The 24,935-nt window shown below is 35.2% G+C and overlaps 1 protein-coding gene across 11 annotated transcripts in view; it reads right to left on the reverse strand.

The window, feature by feature from the left end:
• ZZZ3 (zinc finger ZZ-type containing 3) overlaps positions 1–24,935 on the reverse strand; it is a 122,757-nt gene that overhangs the window by 42,030 nt on the left and 55,792 nt on the right. For 4 of the 11 annotated variants that reach the window (XM_017679653.3, XM_017679645.3, XM_017679629.3 and 1 more), the window contains exons 1-2: positions 21,526–21,658; positions 13,625–15,177 (exon numbers count right to left, since the gene is read on the reverse strand). In XM_017679653.3, coding sequence (XP_017535142.1) covers positions 13,625–15,126 — 1,502 coding nt within the window. In that variant the 5' untranslated portion in view covers positions 15,127–15,177; positions 21,526–21,658. Of the gene's footprint in view, positions 1–13,624; positions 15,178–19,926; positions 20,081–21,380; positions 21,447–21,525; positions 21,661–24,935 lie in introns of those variants that run through there. The other 7 variants (XM_037024287.2, XM_073234158.1, XM_073234159.1 and 4 more) reach the window with 5 other exon arrangements.

The raw sequence follows: 24,935 nt of genomic DNA on the forward strand, positions 1-24,935 counted from the left end.
AGTTATTCATTTTTTCTTTTCAAAATTTAACATCTAGATTTTTTAAGTAATAGGAAATCATCACTGATACTAACTCCATAAATTCAGCCTTAAAAGTCAAACTAATGGTGTAAAAGAATTTCTAGTATGAAGAAAATGCTAGATTTTCTCTTGACATTTTCAAAGCAAGATAAGGCTTGACCTTTCGTCAATGATACATCAACTAGAAAGACACGGTTCCCTCAAAGGGTTTGAGGTCTACTATACATGTTTACAAGCAAATCTAATTTGCCTTGATAAAGAATACAAGGAACAATTAATCAGTCTTGGGAAGACAGGCAAGATTTCTAAGAGAATTTAAAGTCTAAATTGAAGAGTCTTTTTCCCTTTACAAACCCCAAAACAACAATAACCAGGGAAATGGAGGTAAGGATGAACTACAGCAGGTAGCAGGCCTCTAAGAAAGCCTATAGGGAAAGAACCTAACAATCAAGGATCTAAAGTTTTATTCTGTTGAGAACAGAGTGAATGGCGGACAGTAAAGGAGAATGTTTAAAAATAATGCAATAATTCATTTTAAAGAATAAATTTTGTTCTAAGAACATCTGTTCCAGCTAAAGTACAGGAGTCTGTTGGAGAAACACTACACCATAGAAAACAATTACAGAACATTTCCACTAATCCAGAAAAGAGAAGATAGTGACATAAATTTAAGAAAGTGGCACTCAAAATAAATAAAGCTGAATCCATAGCACTGGTGGGAGAAGAGGGTGAAGTGAATAAGTAATTGAGGATCCCGTTTTTCTAGACAGGCCCAAAGACACTACCAATTAAGTACAAAGATGGGTTTGGACATTGCATGTGGAAAGAGGAAGCAACGATAAGTTCATTTAGACATATTCCATTGAGTTCACTGTGGGACATGCGAATAGAGATACCTGGCAAACAGTCTGAAGATCAAGAACAATCTGGTCAGAGATAAATAGTTGAAATCTATCACTATACAGATGGTAATTTAGGCCACAAAAGTGAATGAGAATATGGAGCAAGAGCATGCAAAGGAAGAAGGAAGTCAGTAACTGGAGCCTAAGCAGTACCAAAAGTAAAGGGAAGGGCAAGGCAGGGAATTCAAAACATACACACACCCACACACACAAATACATATAAACTTAATTAGAGTTACAGAAATCAAATTGTGCCAAATTTTCTCCGTACATGAGAAAGCTGACAACCACAGAATTTAAAGACATTCACCTAGCATCACACTGCCAGCTAAAAATGTTAACCGAAGGGGACTGAAGCACCCCTCAAATCTAGTCCAACCTTATGTTAAGTTATTTGCAAATAAAATATAAGAAAATATTGAAATTCTAGATTTTAGATAGCATTTTAAAAATAACTGTCTAGTCATGATTGTGCCTTAAAAAATACACTATTTATGACATAAAATATTACACTTGTTTCATTTAACTTGACTCTTTGCATCCATAAGTATGTTTTGAAATGTCGTATTAAGAAAAAGGTACTTCAGGTTCTGATTGTAATCTTTTTCAATGGCGCTACTCACTCACTGTCATTACAGTATTAGTGTGACCCTTTCCCTCCAACTAAAAGTTTAAACATACCAAAATAATCTTATGCACTTGTATTCTAGAGTGTATTCTATTTAAAATATGATAAAAATACATTTTAAAATTAAAGAGAAAGATAATCTCAGACAAGTGAAAAATAGCAAAAACAAAAATAAAAGCTGAATCAACATTCTCCAACTTAATAAAAATAGTAAAAATTGTAGTACCAGAGAAAAAGTTTCTGCAAAATACTCTATATTTAATTTTATTTAAGAGAAAAAAATTTACAGGAAATTGAATTAAACTGATAGTCATAAAAAGAGCATATTCACCATGGCCTTCTGAAAATATAGTACAGCAAATATGATCCAGAAAAAAAACCTGAAGGGTCTAAGAAAACAAGACAACTAAAATCCAGATACATTACTCTTTCATCTCTTAGAGCTACCATTTCAACCATAGTAAACATTATTTCCTACGTTCTTGTATGTCACTTTCTATTTTACCCATCCCTCATGAATTGTATATGAGCCAGTAACCCAGTTTTTACTTCTGCTCCAACCACAGCCAATACCTCATTAACACAACTAAAACAACGTCAAGTCAAATTGGAATTCTTCTAATTTATCTGACTTCAGCTTCTTAAAAAAATAAGTTACTTAAGCTAATTTTAAAGGTATAAGTAAAAACTAGCCCTCACAATCACAGGAATGTCAATAAAAAATAATTTACAAATGATCAAACTGCAGTCTGGGGCTGAGTATCCTAAGAAGGAAACATACCTAGTGCATATTAAAGTTAAATCAGAGTTCTGCCTCCAGTCATGACAGAATAACTAACACCAAATATCCTCATGCCATACACAACTAGAAAACTAATTAAATACAGAAACAATTATTATTAGACATTCGACAACAGGCAGTGCAGAACTGTGATCTGTGACAGAAGGCAAACAAATGACATGAATCACACTATGATCACACTTTCTACATGGAGGTACCATCAGTGCTATGTATAGGAAGGGCTCTTGCTGAGCAGAGAGAGAAAACAGAGTTTGGGGAAGCTCAATTTGTGGGACAGAGCACTCGAGAGGAAAAAACAAAACAGAAAAAGACAGAATGCACAGAAATCTACATAGAGGTCCACTTATGTCTTTAGCTGAATATAAACCTGAACATGTAAACACATGAGATTCCACAGAACCAAGCAAAGAATAACTACCAAAGAGCTATAAACAGAGTAAATACCAGTATTCTCACAAGGCTACTCATTCAGGTTTTAACCTGTAAGAGTAAAGACCTTTTTAAATGAGACACCAGAAAAGCCATGCCAATGAAGTAAGGTTAACCCAGGCCTAGAATACAGGCTACTCTGGACTTAATCCAACAAGAAAAGAACTAAAGGCTCAAGCTTATTATCAAGTAAATTAACTGCTGTCATAACAAATTTCAACATTTTTTAAAGAGAACAAAATCCAGATCCCCAACAATATATTTACAATGTCCACTATACAAATATTACTAAAATGTGAAATCATATTAAAATTAAACACACTACAGAGAATTCTGCCATTTCACCAACTTACAAATTTTCCTTTGTTAAAATCAGAGACTAAAGAGATAAGTTAGTAGAAGCAGCTTCCCGTGATAATGCAAAGGAAATAGCAGTAGACAGACCACTATGGAAAGAGAGGGGAGAGGAGAGCTGGAAGCAGAGGGAGAGAGTAGTAGTATTAGTAGAAAGGTAAAAAGGCAGATCTGCCCATTTATTACTACACATTCTAACATCTGATGACATGATTCATCAGAAATAGTATATATGGTATGTACTTACTAATATGTGAAATATACATTTTTCAGCCAACTATAAAAAATTCCTAAAATGAAGTTCCTGCGACTAAAGGCCAAGCTTCAATTAGTCTCAAATAATTGTTTTAAAGTGATTTTATTGCTTGTAAGTATTAACTGCCATATAAAAAGAAACAACTACTATTCTTTTATTCATTATTTAAATATCTGGTAACTTATATAAGACACAGCCTCCAAACCGGACACTAAGCAAACAAGAAAACACATTAAAACATCCCATGCACTAATGCTTATCTATGCATTCAAAGAGAAATTCCTGAGCATCACCTGGTTATTCTAATTTCCAAGTTTAAAGAGAACTAAAAAGCACTCAATTGGAAGGGAAGGCTGACTTCAGAACAAAAATACCATGAGCACACAACTGACTAATGAAAGCCAACAAAACTGAAGGAAGAAAATGACAAGAAGAAACAGAACATACTAAAAAACATAGAAGTCCAATTCTAATAAAATAAAAAGCAGAGAAGCCCAAATCATTTAACATAGGCAAAAACAGATCTATTCTGACAGTGATGCCAGAAAAGTATCACTACATAACCTCCGTCAGCAAAGATGTCCCTAAATCAAAAAGAAAGGTTAAATTATATTTGGGTGCAAAAATACTTGGATTACATCAGAGAATAATGTTTAAACACCATTTTCATTAGTAGAAACAAAAGATGCTGGTATTCAAAGGAAAAAAAAATTCACTGAATATTTTGATTAGTCAATGGCATACTCCACTTACAAAAGAAAAGTATATACTTAGAACCATTATCTCCCTCCTCCCAGTAATGTGTGTGCCAAATTATTGGGGCCATTCTGGCTATTAAACAGCCTTCTCCAATTAATTGAGATGGTACAACAAGCACAAGTTTTTTTCCCTAGTAACCTCTGAATTTAATATACCCAAGTGCATTCTAAACACACCCAAAATATTTTTTTCCAAGTCATTCAAACCCTCTATTGAAAGTCAAGTTACAGCAGTAGATAAAATTTCACCAGTTTATAAACGGTGGTTATTCTTCACAGACACACTAACAAAATGTTCTTTAAAAACAGTGAACATGTCGGATTGGATTAAAGATGGTGGAACGAGAGGTGAGACAGAAACCTCCTCCCAAAACCACATATAATATGAAAATACAGCAAATACATCTAATCCTGAAAGAGCAACAGAAAACAAGGCTGTGGTAGACTGCCTACACTTGGGAAAAACAGCAGACCTCAAGGAAAAGGGTAAAGAAACAAAGCCGTGATCCAGATGGACCCAAGCTCTTCCACTACCCCAGATCACCAGAGGTAGGAAGAGAAAGGGAGTGGGGAGAGAGTGGAAACCTAGGATTACTAAACACCCAGCCCCAGAGATCTGCTCTGGGAGCACGAACATACATTATATGGTGCTCTGGAGATAAGTGGGGTTGGAAAGCTAAGACAAGTGGAATACTTGGAGAGACTGAAATTCCAGCCGATTGTGGAAAACACATATCCACAACTGGCTGGTCTGGGACAAAAGAAAGGACAGTCGGACAGACTTCCTAACAGCTACAGGGCTGCAAAAGGACAAGGATTGCACAGAGCTTGCTGCTCAGGAAAAAGGACAGGTAGACAATATTGTCTGGATGCACTCTGCCCAGTAGGTTGGGAACTTTCAGGAGCTTCATGTGCTCCATCCCCCTGGCTAGCTACACAGTTACGAGGCCCCCAACCGTGATACACAGATGGCTGCGCCTTCCTCCTGGCAGACACCAACTCAGAAAATGGCTGCCCCCCACCATAGTGCTGTGCCAGCCAGACAGCGGCCCAGCCTACAGCAGATACAAGTGCAAAGCATACAGGCTTCTTCCTGCATACTTGGCCCACTGGCCCTACGAGTGGAGGCAGGCACTGCAGCCGGGAAGCAGGAAAGACCTCTTTCCTCCGGACAGGCACCAGCACTGCTCACATGCAACCACCACCCCATCACCCCAGGGACTGAGCAGCAACAGAGAGTACAGCTTCTAGGAACTAGAGGGCACCACACAAAAATAAGAAACGTCAAAGGAACCTGGTTCAAACCAAAATCCCAAACACCAGAGAGTGAAGTGAAATTGAACTCATCAATCTTCCTGAAAGAGATTTCAAAATAAAAATCATGAACATGCTCATAGAGTTACAGAAAAATATCCAAGAACTTAAGGAGGAATTCAGGAATGAGATACAAACGCTGAAGAATTCAGTGTCTGAAATGAAACATACAAGGGAAGGATTTAAAAGCAGATAAGATGAAGTAGAGGAAAAGGTAAATGCAACAGAAATTAGAGGACAGGAATACAAAGCTGAGGCACAGAGAGAAAAAAAGATCTTAGGAATGAAAGAATATTGAGAGAAATGTGTGACCAATCCAAATGGAACAATATTTGCATTATAGAGGTACCAGAAGAAGATGAGAGAGAAAGGAGAGAAAATGTCTTTGAGGAGTTAATTGCTGAAAACTACCCCAGTCTGGGGAAGGAGACAGTCTCTCAGGCCATGGAGGTGCATAGATCTCCCAACACAAAGGACCCACGTATAATAATTAAAATGGCAAAGATCAAGGATAAGGAAGGACTTTTAAAAGCAAGAGAGAAAAAAAACACAAAGGAAAACCCACCAGGCTATCATCAGATTTCTCAATAGAAACCTTACAGGCCAGAAGAGTGTGGCATGATATATTTAATGTAACGAAACAAAAGGGCCTGGAACCAAGAATACTCTACCTGGCAAAGTTATCATTTAAATTTAAAGGAGGGATTAAATAATTTTCAGATAAGCAAAAGCTGAGAGAATTTACCTCCTACAAACCACCACTACAGTGCATTTTGGAGGGACTGCTATAGACGGAATTGTTCCTAAAGTTAAATAGCCATAGCCAGAGGAAATAAAACCACAGTAAAGAAAGTAGAAAAATTAATTACTAAGTAGATGCAAAATCAAATCAGCTACCCACAAAGTTAGTCAAGGGATAGACAAAGGGTACAGAATATGATACCTAATATATAAAGAATGGAGGAGGAAGAAAAAGGAGGGGAAAAAAAGAACCTTTAGATTGTATTTGTAATAGCATACTAAGTGAGTTAAATTATATTGTTAGATAGTAAGGAAGTTAACCCCTGAATCTTTGCTAACCACGAATCTAAAGCCTGCAATGGCAATAAGTACATTCCTATCGATAATCACCCTAAACATAAAAGGTATGAATGGACCAATCAAAAGACACAGAGTCACTGAATGGATAAAAAAACAAGACCCATCTATATACTGCCTACAAGACTCACTTCAAACCCAAAGACATACACAGACTAAAAGTGAGGAATGGAAAAAATATTTCATGCAACAAGTAGGGAGAAAAAAGCAGGAGTTGCAGCACCTGTAAGAGACAAAATAGACTTCAAAACAAAGAAAGTCACAAAAGACAAAGGACATTACACAATGATAAAAGGGGTCAGTCCACCAAGAGGATATAACCATTATAAATATCTATGCACCTAACATAGGAGAACCTAAATATGTGAAACAAATAATAACAGAATTAAAGGGGAGAACAGAATGCAATGCATTCATTTTAGTAGACTTCAACACACTACTTACCTCAAAGGACAGATAAACCACACAGAAAATAAGTAAGGAGACAGAGGCACTGAACGACACATTAGAACAGATGGACCTAACAGACATATACAGAATACTACACCCAAAAGCAGCAGGATATACATTCTTCTCAAGTGTACATGTAACGTTTTACAGAATAGATCATCACATACTAGGCCACAAAAAGAGCATCATTAATTCAGAAGGATTAAGATTGTATCAACCAGCTTCTCAGACTATAAAGGTATGAAACTAGAAATAAATTATGCAAAGAAAACAATAAGGCCCACAAACAAATGGAGACTTAACCAATGGATCAATAACCAAATAAAAACAGAAATAAGCAATACATGGAGACAAATGACAACAATAACTCAACCCTGCAAAATCTGTGGGACGTGGCGAAGGCCGTGCAAAGAGGGAAGCATATTGCAATACAGGCTTACCTCAGGAAAGAAGAATAAATTCATATGAGCAGTCTAAACTCACAATTAATAAAACTAGAAGAACAAATGAGGCCCAAAGTCAGTAGAAGTAGATAAAAAAGATCAGCGCAGAAATAAATAAAATTGAGAAGAATAAAACAATAGAAAGAATCAATGAAAGCAGGAGCTGGTTCTTCAAAAAAATTAACAAAATACATAGATGCCTAGCCAGACTTTCCAAGAAAAAAAGACCATCTGCACACATAAACAGAATCAGAAATGAGAATCACTACAGACACCACAGTAATACAATGAATTATTAGAGAATACTATGAAAACTTATATGTAACAAAGTGGATAAGCTAGAAAAAATGGACAACTTTTGAGAAAAACACAACCTACCAAGGCTGACCCAGGAAGAAAGAGAAAATCCGAACAGACCAATTACCAGCAACAAAATTGAATTAGTAATAAAAAAACTACCTAAGAACAAAATCACTGGGCCAGATGGCATCACCACTGAATTTTATCAAAAATTTAGTGAAGACCTAGTACCCATCCTCCTTAAAGTTTTCCAAAAAGTAGAAGAGGAGGGAATACTTCCACACTCACTCTATGAGGCAAAAATCACTGTAATACCAGAACCAGGAAAAGACCCCGCAAAAAAAAAAAATTACACACCAATATCCCTGATGAACATAGATGCAAAAATACTAAACGATAGAAGAATTAATATTGTCAAAATGGCCATCCTGCCTAAAGCAATCTACAGATTCAATGCAATCCCTATCAAAATATCAATACCAGTCTTTCACGAACTAAAGCAAATAATTCTAAAATTCACATGGAACCACCAAAGACCCCAAACAGCCAAAGCAATTCTGAGAAGGAAGAATAAAGCTGGGGGAATTATGCTCCCTCACTTCAAGCTCTACTACAAAGCCACGGTAATCAAGATAATTTGGTACTGGAACAAGATCAGACCCACAGACCAAAGGAACAGACTAGAGAGACCAGATATATGCCCAAGCATATACGATCAATTAATATACGATAAAGGAGTCGTAGACATACAATGGGGAAATGACAGCCTCTTCAACAGCTGGTGTTGGCAAAACTGGACAGCTACATGTAAGAGAATGAAACTGGATTACTGTCTTAACTCCATACACAAAAGTAAACTTGAAATGGATCAAAGACCTGAATGTAACTAATGAAACCATAAAACTCTTAGAAGAAAACATAGGCAAAAATCTCTTGAATATAAACAACTTTTTCCTGAACACATCTCCTCAGTCAAGGGAAACAAAAGCAAAAATGAACACATGGGATTACATCAAACTAAAAAGCTTCTGTACAGGAAAGGACATCATCAATAGTGCTGTGCTTATTGCAGCACTATTTACAATAGCCAACAAATGGAAGCAACCTGTGTGGCCATCAGCAGATGTGGTACATATACACAATGGAATATTATTCAGCCATGAGAAGAAACCATATCCTACCATTTGCAATAACATGGATGGAGCTAGAGGATATTATGTTCAGTGAAATAAGCTAGGCGGAGAAGGACAAGTACCAAATGATTTCCATCATTTGTGGTGTGTAACAATGAAGCAAAACTGAAGGAACAAAACAGCAGCAGACTCACAGACTCCAAGAACAGACTAGTAGTTACCAAAGGGGGGAGGGGTGGGGAAGGGTGTGTGGGGAGTGAGGGAGAAAGGAATTGAGGGGTATTATGATTGGTGCACATGGTGTGTGGGGGGTCACGGGGGAAGACAGTGTAGCACAGAGAAGTAGTGACTCTGTGGCATCTTACTACACTGATGGACAGTGACTTCAATGGGATATTGGGGGGACTTGATAATATGGGTGAATGTAGTAACCACAATGTTTTTCATATGAAACCTTAATGAGACTGTATATAAATGATACCTTAATTTTAAAAAAACAATGTTTCATTCAATAAACAGAACAAGTTACTTACCTAAAATGCTGATTCTGACAGATAAAACCAGATAATCATGATCACAATTCCAGAGCTTAAACTTGGGTGAAAAAATTTTCAAAGCTATGTACCCAAGATCTGCTCCATGAAAGTTCTTAACCTAGGCACTCAAAAGTCCCTGGAGTTAAGTCCTTACTGGATGAGGTAACAAAGTTTAGTTCTGTCTATGAATTAGAAGACAGGAGTTCTCATCCCATTTCTACCAGCAGTTCATCATAATACTTTAATAACTTAAAAACCTTCATTATGAGTTAGGAAATGGGGACCATAAAGTACCACCTCTGCTATCTACTTCCAAGTTGTTATGGGTGTCAAGTGAGAAACTAGATGAAATTGCTTTGTAAATTATGAAGCACAGTACAAATGTCAAATTATTTTATCCAGGACAGGATGACTCTTTTAGTGCTTTCTACCCAAAATCCAAACCTAGTTTTGGAGTTTCTCAGTCCCTTGAAAAGAAATTATTTTAACAAACAGTAAATAGTAGTGTCACAGGAAGTCAATCTTCAAGAACTGATTTTCTCTCTGCAGCTTCTGAACCGGATGAAGTTATCAAATGATTTATCATAAGCATGGTGTAACAAAGACATATCACTATCATTTAGCACATTACTATTTTCAGAACACCAAGTTTGAAACTACAATTCTTGTAAATATTAATTATTATGGTTTAAAAATCAGATTCTTACTAGAGAGCACAAGAGCGATACTCTTAGATGAGCAACAACTATCTTACTCTTACACCTTCATTATCTAGAACTTGAAAATTTGTATAAACATTAGCAGTGTTATCAGTAAGTTCATCTTTTGCAAGACCCCAAGAATCTAGAGACCCTAACTCTGGCTTTTCACCCTCTGTACATTAAAGGTTACAACATCCTTAAATGAAGCTATTCAAGGCCCTTCAAATATAAATTTACTGAAGTATGCTTGTACATTGAGAATTCAAAGATCACTAACCAAATCAGTTTCACTGAAAAACTGATTTTTCAGCAATTGTCTTGTGGACTGGAAGTAAAGCTCTGACATTAAAACCCAGGACCTAAAATCTTCCACACCCGCTCTCCCTAGAGTCAGACCTACAAATTTTAGAGGTCAGGTTCAGGGCTTTTAATTCAAAATCAACAAAAGGTTAATTCAAACAGAAAGCACAATCCATAATTAAGTACATGATCTCAGACCATCCAGCTATTTTGGCCAAGAAGGGAGTCACCAGGTATTACCACCTACCACTTTAACAGAACCTCAAGGGTCAGAGTTTTGAGATAAAGTGTAGTTTGATTTCCCACCCCCTAATCTTTGAGAAGGCACATCTAGTTAAATAATCTATAGCTTGACCTTGCCAGAGAGAAATATAGTCTTCAGACTCTTGCTCACAGTGGCCTTCTCCATTTGGACAAACAAGCATATAAAAAGCACATAATAGGTTTTCAGTACTGGAGAAGAGGGATGGCATCTAGAGAGTCAACAGGGTAAACACCCAGAACATCAGCAGACTCATCTCCTTGACCTGTGGCTAATTACCATGCATCAGGTCTACACACAGTATCTTCTTAAACATTAACAAGTGATCAGATGACCCTATATGTGATAGACTTGCAAACAAGACAGATAAATTATAAGATGAATGCTGGTAGGAGGATGCTGGTTAAATAATAGATGTTAATTTACAGGAGAGTTGCAAATGGAATAAAGTAGAGCTATGTCTTCCTAGCTTCAGACAAAGAAAACTATGCCATGCTTATCATTTTCTATCAATTAACATATTTTTTAATCTGGCCATGGAAAGTACTCATTCCCTACTGGTAGAGATAGATATTCATGTGTGGCCTGGGCAATGCCCAATTTTCAACTTCAAAAGGCAATTACCTGGAGAAATTTTCCGGCATGAGAAGAATAAGGTAGAGAAAAAACATTTGATAGGGTGTGTACGTACATCTGTGTGTGCAGGAGGGTAATAATCCATTTACCCCAAGTGTCTTTTTTTTCTTTACCCCAAGTGCCTCGTAACAGTATCTTCAAACTGCCAGAAATTTACTCGAGACTTGAAAGCACTAGATGGGTGTCATGATGACAATTTGGGTAAAAAGAGCCAACATTATATCCAACCATCTCTTGGCTCTAGACAAAAAGCACAGGAATGGGGACTTTACTGAAAGAGATTATATCTAACATGATCACACATCGTCTCTCAATTTTCCATAGATAATTTCTAACCAAGATGCTAATTAAGCTTGCTCTCTCCATCTCATTTCTCCCAACTTCCTTCCTCTGGGGGGAAAAAAGTTAAAATTGAGCTGTCAAAAGGTGCTATCAACAAAAGTTTAAGGGAAAAACAGTAAGGAGTGATTTTTTTTTGCCCAAAGTTATCCACTGAGGCACTAATCTGTTAACACTGTCCTAAAAAGCAAGCACCACTCAAATTCCAAAAGACTCTATGCATCATAAAAAACCCATGAAACTATATTGTCCTCATTCTCCAAAATGAACACAGAACATCATTCTTTAAATGTTATGACCACTATCTTTAGACAATTGTTTTATAGAAACATCATCCTTTGAATCATCCATCAGGAAAGCTCTTACAAAGAATCAACATAATGAATTAATGGGAAAATATTTTCCATCATCAATAATAGCTAAGCCTTAAGAGAACATTTCTTTTGCCAAAGAAACAATAAAAAGCAAAAAATAGAGTATCATTTTATAAAAATGTACATTTCTTGAGTTTTTGGTATTTCCCCAAGACATATGGTCTGCTTCCTTACACCTGAAGATAAACAACTGTACTTTTAAAAACTGATACACAATACTAGTGGTAAGAACTCAACTTATCTCAAATTGAAAAAATGTCATTTATGAGGTGTTTTCCATCTCAAACTGGACTTTAAACATTTCAAGTACATGAAAATGCTAACAGTTCCACAAAATAAATGACTAAAATTTTCAGATAAGATGGCTTAAATACAGTATTATACAATATTATAGTACTCTTTACAAAGAGAATTGTCAGAGAAAAAGACCTATGCTAAAAAGGCCACCATCATATATACAAATGTGAACTGTCAATAATGTATGGCAAAAAATCATAATGTTCCACAACCAGATTTTGATACTTTGATCTTCTACACACCAGGATCTGGCAACTGTTACAACAGGAACATTACAAAGGTTCCTCAAAACACTATTTTTACCTATATAATCCGATTGTGATATTAACTCAAAAGCCTAGTCTCTAGGACTAACTTATATATATATGTCTTGTCTTTTACTGTCTTGATACGGTATTTATGATAAGCACTGTTTGTTAACGGTTCCTTTCAGAATTGTTTAGACAGAGTTAGCTCCAATTCATTTGTGTTACTGCCCAAAATGCCTTCAAGGAGATAAGCAAAAGTGTGATAAACTTGGCATTGAATTCTGTATTTCAAAAAGTCCTTTTATCACAAAGGTTGAAAACTGATATTACTTAACATACTGTTTCCCCTTACAATTTAGAATCAGTAAAAGGCTATCTCAAATGCTTTATGTAAACTGTAGAGCAGAGTAATTATTGATAATATGCTAAATTACAACATACATGTCATAGTATTAACAGTAGTATCTGCTTCTCTAAATCACAAAAGTAAAAGGTGATGCTTAAAGCCTTTAATTTTCCAATGTTTTAGAAGAAATTTATATATATAAATCAAATAAAATAGATTTATAGGCTGTCAGATTGCCTTTATCTGGATGATGTCTAAGCACTTATTGTTCTCCACTAAGTGGAAGGCACAAACACTGCATAGAGCTCTACAACTGTAAATCAAAGCATACTGCTATAACTAAAGATATTTCCATTTCACAAATTAACTCAAATGCTATAAAACTTATTAGTAAACAAAAATACAAACGATCAACCATGTTTCCACATGTCTTTTCTAATTGAGACATGTGAAATATTAAAAACTAGAAAACCATATTGACATTGAAAAGAGTAATAAAGTTGAGTGGTAAAGTCTTTGTTTTTTTGGAGTTTTTTTTTTTTTAAGAGTTGAGAAAATCATTATTTTAAACCTGAAATTTCAGCTAAAGCATTAATTTTAGCTGTAATAAAACTACTATGAATAGACATTTATGAATACTGAAAACTTGGGGAATAATAAACAAAGCAGAATTCATGGTTACCATATTTACACATACTCTTTGTTGTGTTTCAGTGCCACATGATCTGATTCAAAGTAATAAACATCAGGATCATCATCTTCCTCTTCTGTAATGTGCGGATTGGCACTCTCTTTGGCAGGTGGCAAATGTCCAACATTGAGTGTTGCCTCTGAGGATGGCTTATTTAGTCTTTCACTCCCATAATTTTCAGAGTCACAACATATCCCTTTTTCATTCTGAGAAATTTCATGAAGATTTGTAGGAGACACACTTATATTATCGCTAACAGTTGTATTTGTTTCATTAGGACTAAGATTATTCTCCTCAAATTGTCCATTTTCTCTGCAAGGAGAACTGTTTTTAGTGGGACTACCTCTGGTAGTGGCTGCCCTTCGTGGTGAAGTTCTCAGAGTATAACGATGTTCTTGAGGTTCTGATAAAGACATCATTTGAGTTGAAACACAGTCTAGAACAGAAGATGGTTCGTGTTCTCCAGAGATTGGCATATTCTCAAGACTTGTGTCCAGGGCGTTACTGGTGTTTTCATTACACTGCTCTTTTGAGGCACTGCTATCTCCCACCACATCTACTTCCTCCTCAGAATCCCTTAAAGATGACTGAATTTCAGAAAAGGGGCCTGTAGCTGGCTCAGCAGTCAGCTGATTAACATGTTCCACAGGCAGGCAGGCAGTTACTATTTTGTGGTCCTCCAACTTGACCTGCACTTCTGAATTTGTGCAAGGCACGTTATGGTCTATGTAACTGTCCTCCTTCCTACTATCAAGGAACATTGAAGTGTGGGTATCCGAATCCCCATTTTCAGCTACTGATTTTTCCTGTAACACATAGGAACCAGTGCTATTTTGTTTAGTGTTCCCATCAGGCTGACAGTCATCACAGTTTATAACAGCTGAATTACGGTCATCAACACCATTGACAGCCAAATAGCCTGTGACTTCTTCAACTACTGCAGAATTAAGTAGCCCTTCCTCACTGACATTCACCTTTTTAATTTCCCTTTTCTCACAATCATCCAGTATAAGACATCGACAAGCTCGTTTAGTCCCTTGAAAATCTGCATCATTGTCCACTACTGTGTTCCTTGGTTCTACTGACTCCTTGTCTGATTTTATAGGTGAATCTTCTTCTGAACTGTTTGGTGCTTCAGATCTAAGACAACGCTTAATTCTTTTTAAAACTGGTGAAACAGGTTCTGTTTGCCTTCTCTCACAATTTTCTACAGCCTGCCTTTCTATGTTATCTTTTTCTGAAGAAGGAAGTCCTCTTTTCCTAGGGCTTACCCATGATTCTCGAGTACTTTGCTGTTTTATATCAGTAGTTCTTCCATTATTTCCTTTCTGAATTTGCACAGGCTCTGGTCTCTTCTTTGGTGATCTTGATCGAACTTGAGAATGAGAAGAGATTTCTTCAGGGTGAGCAATGCTACGATTCCTTAAAGTTCTACCACAAAAAGATTCATCCAAGCCGTTTAACCCCACTGTTGATCTTGTAACACGAGTAGATCGGGAAGCAGCCATACTATGGCAAGTCCCTACAATACGGTCATCATGATCCACTCATTGGGGAACCTTCAAAAACGTAAACAAAATAATGAGAAAAAGGTAATCGTTAATATATCTAAAACAGAAGTATAAAGCTATAACTTTTAATCCAAGTATAGCCAATATTAATAAATTATGTGATATAATTTATTGTATTAACACTTCCAAAATGGTATTAACAGCTAACAATCATATGGCCCTTAATATGTTTCAGGAATTTTTCTATATACTTTACAAACACTCACTTAAGTTTCACAACAACTAAGATAGGTGCTATTATCATATCTACTTTACAAATGAGGAGACTGAGGTGCATACAGTTGATGTAGTCTGTCCAAAACCACACTAGTGAGTGACAGGGAAGGCTCTAAAGACCATGATTTTAACCTGCCTCACCTGTGCATCTGCTTCTTAGATACATAGGTACAAAGGGCCTAGAGAAGATCTCTCTCAAAGAAAGGATTTCACTCTGATTATTAAAATACAATCTTGAATTTACATAGCAGCTATCACAAAACTCTCTCTCAGCCATCTCTCATGTTTTCTCAACTTATTCATGGGAGGTAAAAAGGCCAGCTCTGTTCTTTTTAACTCACTCTTACTAAGATGAGTTTCATGTCAACCTATTTAGCTTCCAAAACATTTTCGGTGCTTAATTTTTTGTAATTAAGCAGATGGACAGAAATCACAATCCTAGTTTGAACTGGCTAAAAGCAAAACAGAGCAAAGTCAAGCCTCCCTACTCTCTAGGAAGTAGAGCCATAAATTAGCAAGTGAAAGGAAGTATGATAAGGTAGAAGAGAAAGGGGAAAGCCCCCAAAAGAAATATTACATTTAAGGTATCAGGAGTACACATATAACCCCATCCTTTCCTTCTTTGAACTCCTTTGTGTATGTGTATGCCACTGTCTTAATGCCTTGGAAGATGAGCAGGTTGTCTGGTGCGGATGCTTGGTGTTTCTAAGACAGAAATGCAAGGGAAATTGAAAAATGCCTTGACTGATCCATTTGGATAAACTGAGTGGTTTAGTGACATTTTCCAAAGACTCTCCCATGAAGCAGAATAAAGGAGCTAGTTAACATTTCAAGTCTCCATTCTTCTGCTGCTCTTCAGTTGAGCTTTCATAAGATACTTTGCCACTTCACTGCCTAACTTTGAATGGGGTGAAGGGTAGATAGAGAAGAGGCCAATAAGGTTTGTTAAGTACAGTTTCACACAACCCTCCCTTTTGCCATCCTTCACACAGCCTCCTTCTCCTGTAACCGCCAAATGCCATTCTACCCCTCTCCCTGCAAATCAAATACAAGACCTCCTTTGCCACAGCTAGAACAATCATAACAGCAGAAAGGTCAAGAAGAACTATATAGAAGCCACAGCAACATGGTGCTACACACAAAAAGGAAACATTAAAGGAAATTATCTTCCTGTTCCTGCTGACAAACGAATTGAGAAAATTTTCTCTAAAATATTTAAGTTGGTTGAATTTAGTTTTGTTTCAGAGTAGGGCATACTTTTAGTTTTTAATTAACAATTTTTTAAAAATCTCACAAGACAAAAACCACCCTAGGATTAAAGCACGATAATCTCTTCCAGAGAATCCCAGAGCAATCATGTGAACCGTAAATATGGGACACAGATCATAACTTAGAAATACATTTCACATAATAAACTTTAATTATTTGGGGATTAATTAAAGGGACTCAATATGTAATTCTTTTGTTAAAATCTTGTGATGAAGATTACAGTCTATTTTTATCCACAGGTAATAAACACTAAATGTTCCATAAATATCCACTTCTAATTACAAAAGATTTAAGTTAAACTTCAAATGATGTTTTAAAAGAGCACAAACTAAAAAATTTAAGATCAATTTATTTGTTCATATACCCAAATGTGAAGATCTCAAATTTGGAGGTTACTGATTTTTAAATATTAAATACCTATGTATATATACAAAGAAAACATAAGAAGCTAATTCATAAAGTTTACTTACAAAATCTAATGCATAAATCTTTAACATATACTTGATTATATTCATAACATACAGTTCAAAAGTAATACTGGCAATAGTAATATTTTATAAATATACACACAAAAAAAATCTCCACCTTTTAAAATGTAATGCCAATTAAACCTCAAAATTTCAGTAACAGACATTCCTAACCCTTCTTTTCTTTCTATACCAATATCTGAATGACAACAAACTCTCTGCCCCATCATTATTAATGAAATAAACCTGTTATTTTGGCTCAGCTCTAGTTACAAAGAACACACACACACACATATAACATCATAAAACACTGTCTATAATGAAAGCCTATTTCATTTCAACATTCCAGGGAACAAAAAACTGATCAATATGAAGAATTAAACCTTTGTTTCTTTTGCTTCTTAAAAATATTTTTATTCCATTCAACAACTACAATGAACCCCAACTTTTACAGTTCTCAAATCCTGTGCTGCAGGGCCATATTTAACAAGGACCTTTTTGGTACCTCCAACGTCTTGCAACTCAAAGTGTGGCCTGAGAACCAGCATCATGGTCATCTCCTGGAAGGAAGCCTGTTAGAGATGAATATCAGGCCCTGCTGGAGACCTACCAATTAATCAGATTCCAAGGTGATCTATATGCATATTAGGGTTTGAGAAGCACTTAGATCACTGCATCCAGAAAGAATTCTATTAAAATAATATAGTCATCAAGTTTCAAACTAAATCAGACCTATTTGCAAATATCCTTTAATTCCTTATTTGATCCTAATAATAAAAAAATTATAAATGAAATCATGATCCCTTTGGCTAAGTAAGTACCAAAGAGGACTCAATCTCTTGCCTGAAAGTAACACTGCATGCACTTAAGGTATGAATTGGTTCAAATTCTGAAGATTAGAATTAAATGAAATTTTAACGCTTCCCTCTGATAAATTTTTCTTCTGTTACAATCTTTTTCTTCACCTCTTCTATTCGGGATAGGCATATGTAAATGAAATAGTTTCTGTAGTTATCTGATAAACTAAGTGCAAAATTCAATTACAAAAAAGGGACTAACAATATCCTGATTATCTCAACAAGTCTCAAGAAGTTGTTTTCCTCATTTTAGTTACACAGTATAGAGTTAACTGAAGAAATTCAGTTAAGAGGTTTGAAACACAAAATTATATTCCAGCCAAAAAGTAAGTGGCTAAGGGAACAGAAAAGAGCTTATTTACAAATGAAGTATCCCAGATAATACCTTTGCTAGTTAACTAAATAGGAGGCACAAGGTGAAAACCTTAGCCAAAACCCAACTGGAACTGGAAAATCAATCACTCCGTAGTTTTCGAATTAAAGGGAACCATTAACATATCCATATGGCAAAACCCAATGTAGTGACTAGAAGGAGTTTTTCCTATATGTTACCCACCAACTAATGAAATATGGCACTTTCTAGAATAGCGGGAAGAGAATATGATAAATCACTGGAATTAAACATACTCCCTTCCTCTTTTAAGTTTTCATCATATTGGAGGGCTTATCTGAGGACAGTCAACCAAATTTCAGCCTGTCCATTCACATTAAGCTCCAAATCCTACCTATAATTCCACATCTCACGTATGTAATCTGCTGCTGAACTACCCTCCCCCAAATCTCAATCTAATCTTACTTCAAATCTAAGTATAGCATTTTGAAACATTCTCTGAAACAGTATAATTAATCTATGTTTCAGGTCATAATTCCAGCCTCTGTGATTCTATCTGCAGAACTGCATCAATAAGAACTTGAAAGGAATAATAAACATTAAACTAAAATGGAACCTAATGAAACATGACTCCACCTATCACCTTTACGTAAGAGACAAAAATCTCTAAAAGGTATTCCAAAGATAATACCTGTAACCTTTTGCTCCTACTAAAGTGATCAAAGTAGTATGGTTTATTTAGAGAACTGAAGGACTTCCAATCCTCCATTAACATTAATGTTCTAGCTTATACTTATTATCACAATATTTAGTTTTATTAAGTGAACAATTTTTAGGAACTGATTATGATACCATGTAGACAAACCAAAGTGAAAGGCAAAAAGAGCAAGAGCAATTGGGAATTGTTACCATTATGATTCTTTTTCTCTTTGTCTAGAACATAACATGAACTGTTCAATAATGGTTGAGACTATCCTTGCATACAATTCTTTTAAGACATATTTCTTCAGCAAGCAATTACAACTGTAAGGTTAAAAGTACGAGAGTGAAATCTAAGGACCCACTTAGACAATTCAACTTAAGGTTCTTAATATTTGCCTCTTTGAAACTGTGAACTCTGTTATGTACTGTCTTGTACAAAGGGATCTCTTCTTTCTTCCCCATTGAGATTGAGAGAGAGATGGAGAAAGAGAGCAAAGCAGGCAGAGACAGAGCTTACTTAAGAAGACATACTTAAGAAGTCTGCTTATATGCATACTTAAGAAGACAACTGGGGAAAAAGAGAAGTCAAGAAACTTCATAATTTCCCTTGAATCAAAATACCTAGGATGTCAAGGATAGGTGTAATGCTCTAGAGATTTCATTCCAGTGTACTCAGTCACTTCATTTATCACCCTGTTGGGAAAAGAGTGGGAAAATATTTCATCTCTAATCCATTCCCTTGTAACTTCATACTCCTATAAACTGCAAGGCAGACTACACAATTTTCCATGCAGAGAAGTACAGAAAAATAACAAGTCACCCATGACCTCAAAAAAAAAAAAAAAAGGCCAAAAAACTATAATTGTCTTCACTACTGCCAAACTAAATAACTTACCTGTACAACCAAAGATCTATCATTGTGGAAACATTATCTCTTTTCCTTAAATCCTGAAGGAGTTGAAGCTATGATCTAGAATTGAGCTTAAGCATCAGGGTTTCAGACTCTCAGCTTCAGCCATGGAGAATACTAGAACCTCGTAAAATCCTTTCTTTAAAATAAAATAATAAAAAAATTAAAGAAGCAAATTAACCTGTGCTAATAGATTCATGCCTTCTATAATAAGAGGATAACAGGTAATAGAATATCTGTTCATAGGAACATCTTTGGTACTTCTTGGTAACTCTAACTTCAGAAATACTAAGAAAGCGGAAAAGGATTTTTAGAAACCAACAAAAGCAAACCAAAAAGAGCTTGAAATACACTAAATCCTTAAAACAACTCAATATTAGTTTGAATCAAAATGTGATTTTGTTCCATTCTAGAGTCTAAAGAAATATTCGAGGTGACCCGCATACTGCCCCTGATAAGATCTCTCATACAGAAATTTATAATCTCTTACTCTTATTCTATAGGGCTTTCCAAATTTTGGCCTATAAGTATGTAAAACTAGGGGTTGAATAAGAAAAATAACTTAGTTTATGCACACCAAAGAATCAACCAAGTTCTCTATATCTACATGATAACCTTGATGGCTATTAAAGTGATGCAAGACTCTATTACAGAGAGAAATTACTGTTAGTTTTGGCATATGGATTTTCAACAAAGACAAGATCAAAAAGGATTTTCTGGTTTTAGCACCCAATTAGCCAGCTATTTTAACCTAATAATTTCATTTCTTGGGACAGTCTGATTGATTATAATTTTACTTTATAATAATGTATTATGATATCCTTTTCAGAGAATCTAGCTAAGTGGTTATTATGAGTGCCCATTTAGAAACAAGGAGGAACACCAGGGAAAAGAACAGCAATTTTTATTTAAATTATCACTTTATTATAAACATATAAAACTAGTATCTATAGAAGCAACCCCTTCCAAATATGCCTTGCAAATTCTTGAGAAGCACAAAGTAGGAAAATCATCTAAATAAAATCATTTACTACATTACAAAGTATTCTAAATTATCAATCATGAGGGTGCAGTGAAACCTGATCCTACAAAAAGAAACCCCTGACTTGAAAATTCATTCTTCTTATAAGAAAGACTCCAGCTGCCAATTCCTTTGTACCTAACCCTGAAAGCTTTCACAAACATGGGAAAACATTACATTCTATAGTGTGTGGTGGTGGTGGTGGCAATCATCAGAGGCAAAGAGGATCCATTAATTGAAGATGTGTCTCTGAACATACATGGACAAGACCATTGTAGCACTCTATCAAGTTCCAGTCAGCCACCTTCCTACCCTACTTGGGTTGGGTCCACTGCAGGAATAGGAACATCATCCATTATGATATTTACCCAGCAAGGTTATCTAAAATTGTTATTTTCACAGAAGAATTGATACTTACAGCTGAGTTCTACCAGTATAAAGATAGACAGGATCATGCATATGTGTTTCTTAAAAACCTGATACACTGAAAAAGAAACTTCAGTTAATTACTTCTACTAACTAAAGCCTGCTAGGCTTTAATTAAGATTACATTTTTTTCTTACCTTTTTAAAAGTGTTTCACCAAGTATTTGATTCCCAAGCATCTGCATTTATCTGTCATCACTGTTAATGTCCATGTTACATTGAGACTTCAGGTATTAATTATTTATATGGATGTACTAGCACAACTTGGTATCTGTGAAGGGAAACAACAATATAGTCACTATGGAGGTGGTACTGTTTAAAGATCTGTGGAAAAAAGTAAAATACTTCTACACACACAGTACACTGCATTTTCTAATAAATTTCATGAATAATTGGTTGTATTTAGCTACAAAATGTGTATCATCTTCAACACACTAAGATGATTTGCTAACATTCTTAAAAATGCTTCTCAGAGTACCCACATAAGTTTTTCAAAATTTAATTCTAAATTAAAGTTCTTAAAAATCCAAGAGCTCTTTAAATTCCTTTTCTGAATACCAATACAAATATACTTCACTTTCCGGAAGTCTCTAATTGCTCAGACATTAATTGAAAAGTACTTTTTTATGTTTTAGGATTATATTAGGGAATAAATCTGTACTACGTATGAATAGAGTAAAAATGATCATGACTTTCCTTTACATGTGACTTTAAAACGACCTGTCTTTTAAAGTAATACTTTAGCCTTGTTTAGATTATCCCTCTGTGACTAATTTGTCAATGTTATTTTGGACGTAAAGAGAAAATAAACATGGCAAAATAAAGAAATAAATCAAGATGTAGCTATATAAACATTCCTAAGTAATCTTCTTAAAAACATAGAGTTGGTTATGGATTGCAAGTATGAAAAACACATCAATGTACTTACAATGATGATGAAAATCATTATATAAAACTAAGCCTAATTTAGCCAGTTTATTAGTGGAAAAAAATGAGTTACCAAAAAACTCATTCATATATATCAAAGAAAGAATGCTATGAATGGCATTCTAAAATGATTCACCATAGTGTGCCATTCCAAATTTTTATATAATGAAGAGTAAAAGTCTACACAGAAAATGCTGATAGCCTTAAGCCCATTTTGTGGACAAAACCAGCTATTATAACTGTCAAATCTTTTCAGTGAAAAGTTTCATTAGCAACAGAAGTAATGTTATTTCAATTATATCTCATAAAAAAATTGGGGAAAAAAACAAAGAGTAAATAGTGATTAAGAAATGCTGATATCCTCAAATACTTAAAAACAATTTTTCATGTTTGTTTACAAATGTTAAGAGACTTTAAATGCCATAAAATAGTAACACAAATCAAAGCATTCCTAAATTTTAAAGTTGCTATAAATTCTCTTATAACAAGCAAGTAATTAAATTAGCTAAAACTCTTATATTTCCCTACATTGTGTTCACTTCATTCACTACATTTTATTTTAAGCACTCTGCACAAATGCTATATGCTTTCTGGAGCAGATGAAGTACTTTGAATTATGACAAGCTACAATAATTCAAATAAATTTTTTATTTCAATTACTCAACTACAGTAACACTTCCAGAAGTTTAAAAAACTTAGCTATTTTGTCTTTAAAAAGCACAAAAAATTAAAAACAAATCATTTAAGTCCCATTTCTAAGCCTTATTTATTCCTTAACACAGAGCTTTGCTTGTTTTCACATACTAATAAAATTCATTGAATATTCAAGAATTCCAAAAGCAAATCCAAAAACTAATCTTGACTGAAAAGAATTACTTTTCTTACTATTTGCCGTGTAACACTGGTACTACTGTGTTAAACAGATTACAGGATCTTGGATTCATGGCACATATGAAATCACTTCAAAAGACTACAGAAAATCTCACCAGAAAATATTATCATCAGTTCAACTGACACAGCAAAGTTATAAGCTACACAATTTACTCTAAAAGTAAAACAGTGAAATTAAGCTAAATGCAATATAAATTACATCACTGAAATTTTTTTCTTTTCTAAGACCTTGGGGGTAAAAAAATCAAAACAAAGGTTATACAATGGACTCATATTTAGTACCCAATTCAACTGTTATCAGTGAAAATATTAAATATGTGCACTATACAATGTCTTTAAATGATTTTAAAAGAAACAGAGAGACATTCAAAGTCAGTTGTAAAAAGTATTAACAGTCAGACAGAAACATCTCTGCTAGACAATTAAGTTTATCACAGTTACTTGCTATAGACAGCTGAACTGAATTTTTATTTGGTACAAAGTATGCCTAAGTAAGACTACACTTTACTGGCTCCCTAAATTGTTTGTAATTAACCACAGGTTCAATGCTTTGAATGCCTTCTACAGATTTTAGAGCTAAGCCTATTTCCAGTACACAGAAAGGTAGCAGAAAAAGAATCAGACTTGATGGAAGGAGAAAGAAGTATGATTTCCTACAATCAATAGTAAGTATAATAATTGTATGACTGTGCACAAATAACTCTGTGCTTCTGTGCTACACTTCCTATCTAAGAGACAGAATACCTGCTTACCACCTCTCAGGGTCCCTATGAAGTTCAGAAGCAATTATGTCTGTTAAGTATTTTAGCTTATTAGCTTTCAAACATTAGTGTGCCTAAGAAATTCCTGGACCCAACCACAGCAGAAACTCAGATTCAGCAGACCTGGACATGCATGCATAAATCATCTTTTAAATTACATACTTCAGGTCATTCCAATGTAGTAGTTCCCTCCCCACCCCAACAAAGGTGAAGATCATACTTTAAAAAAAGCTACATCAGCTTCTTCTGAAACTTTAGTTCATAAGCCTCACCGTAGGTATTTAAGATGCAAATTCCTAAACCTCATCCTTAGAAATTCAGTTTCTATGAACTTGGGACAGGGCACAGAATCTCAATTTTTCCCCAAATACTACATGATATAGATTTGAATGGATCATGAGCCATCCTTTTAGAAACTCTGCACTAGATTCTTCCCCCTACATATTTTTCTAATAGTTCTCTACCTCTCTGGTATCATCCATCATCCATGACCAACCTTATCTCTCATTTGAACTAACCAATCTGTCTTATATTTGGTTCCTACTTTATCTTGTCCTTATAAATGCATGTCTACAAAATGATTTACAATGCACACTTATGTTACTCTCCTATCTAAAAACCCTTCCAAGGGACTTGTGCTTTCTGGCAAAGACAAAGGCACACGAGTAAGATTTATGGTCCCACTTGAAACCTAAAATACTGGACAAAGTATATGAAAATCTTTTTCAGACATTGAAAGCCAGACAATACAGAAAAGCAGCAAAGCCTTTAATTGCCCCAGCTTACTGCTTGAAGAGATTCTAGCAGAGGAGGAAGGGTGATCTCAGGCAAAACTTACCAGCCTTCCCAAGTTAAAAAGACGGAGTAAGGAATACAATGTAGCTAGGGTCCCCATCTGGTATAAAATTGCACCAGAGAGGAGGGAGCTACAGAGGGATCAAATAAGAACCGCAGAAGATTTGCAGAGAT

This window comes from Manis javanica, chromosome 4, assembly GCF_040802235.1.
Source record: "Manis javanica isolate MJ-LG chromosome 4, MJ_LKY, whole genome shotgun sequence".
Lineage (NCBI taxonomy): Eukaryota > Metazoa > Chordata > Mammalia > Pholidota > Manidae > Manis > Manis javanica.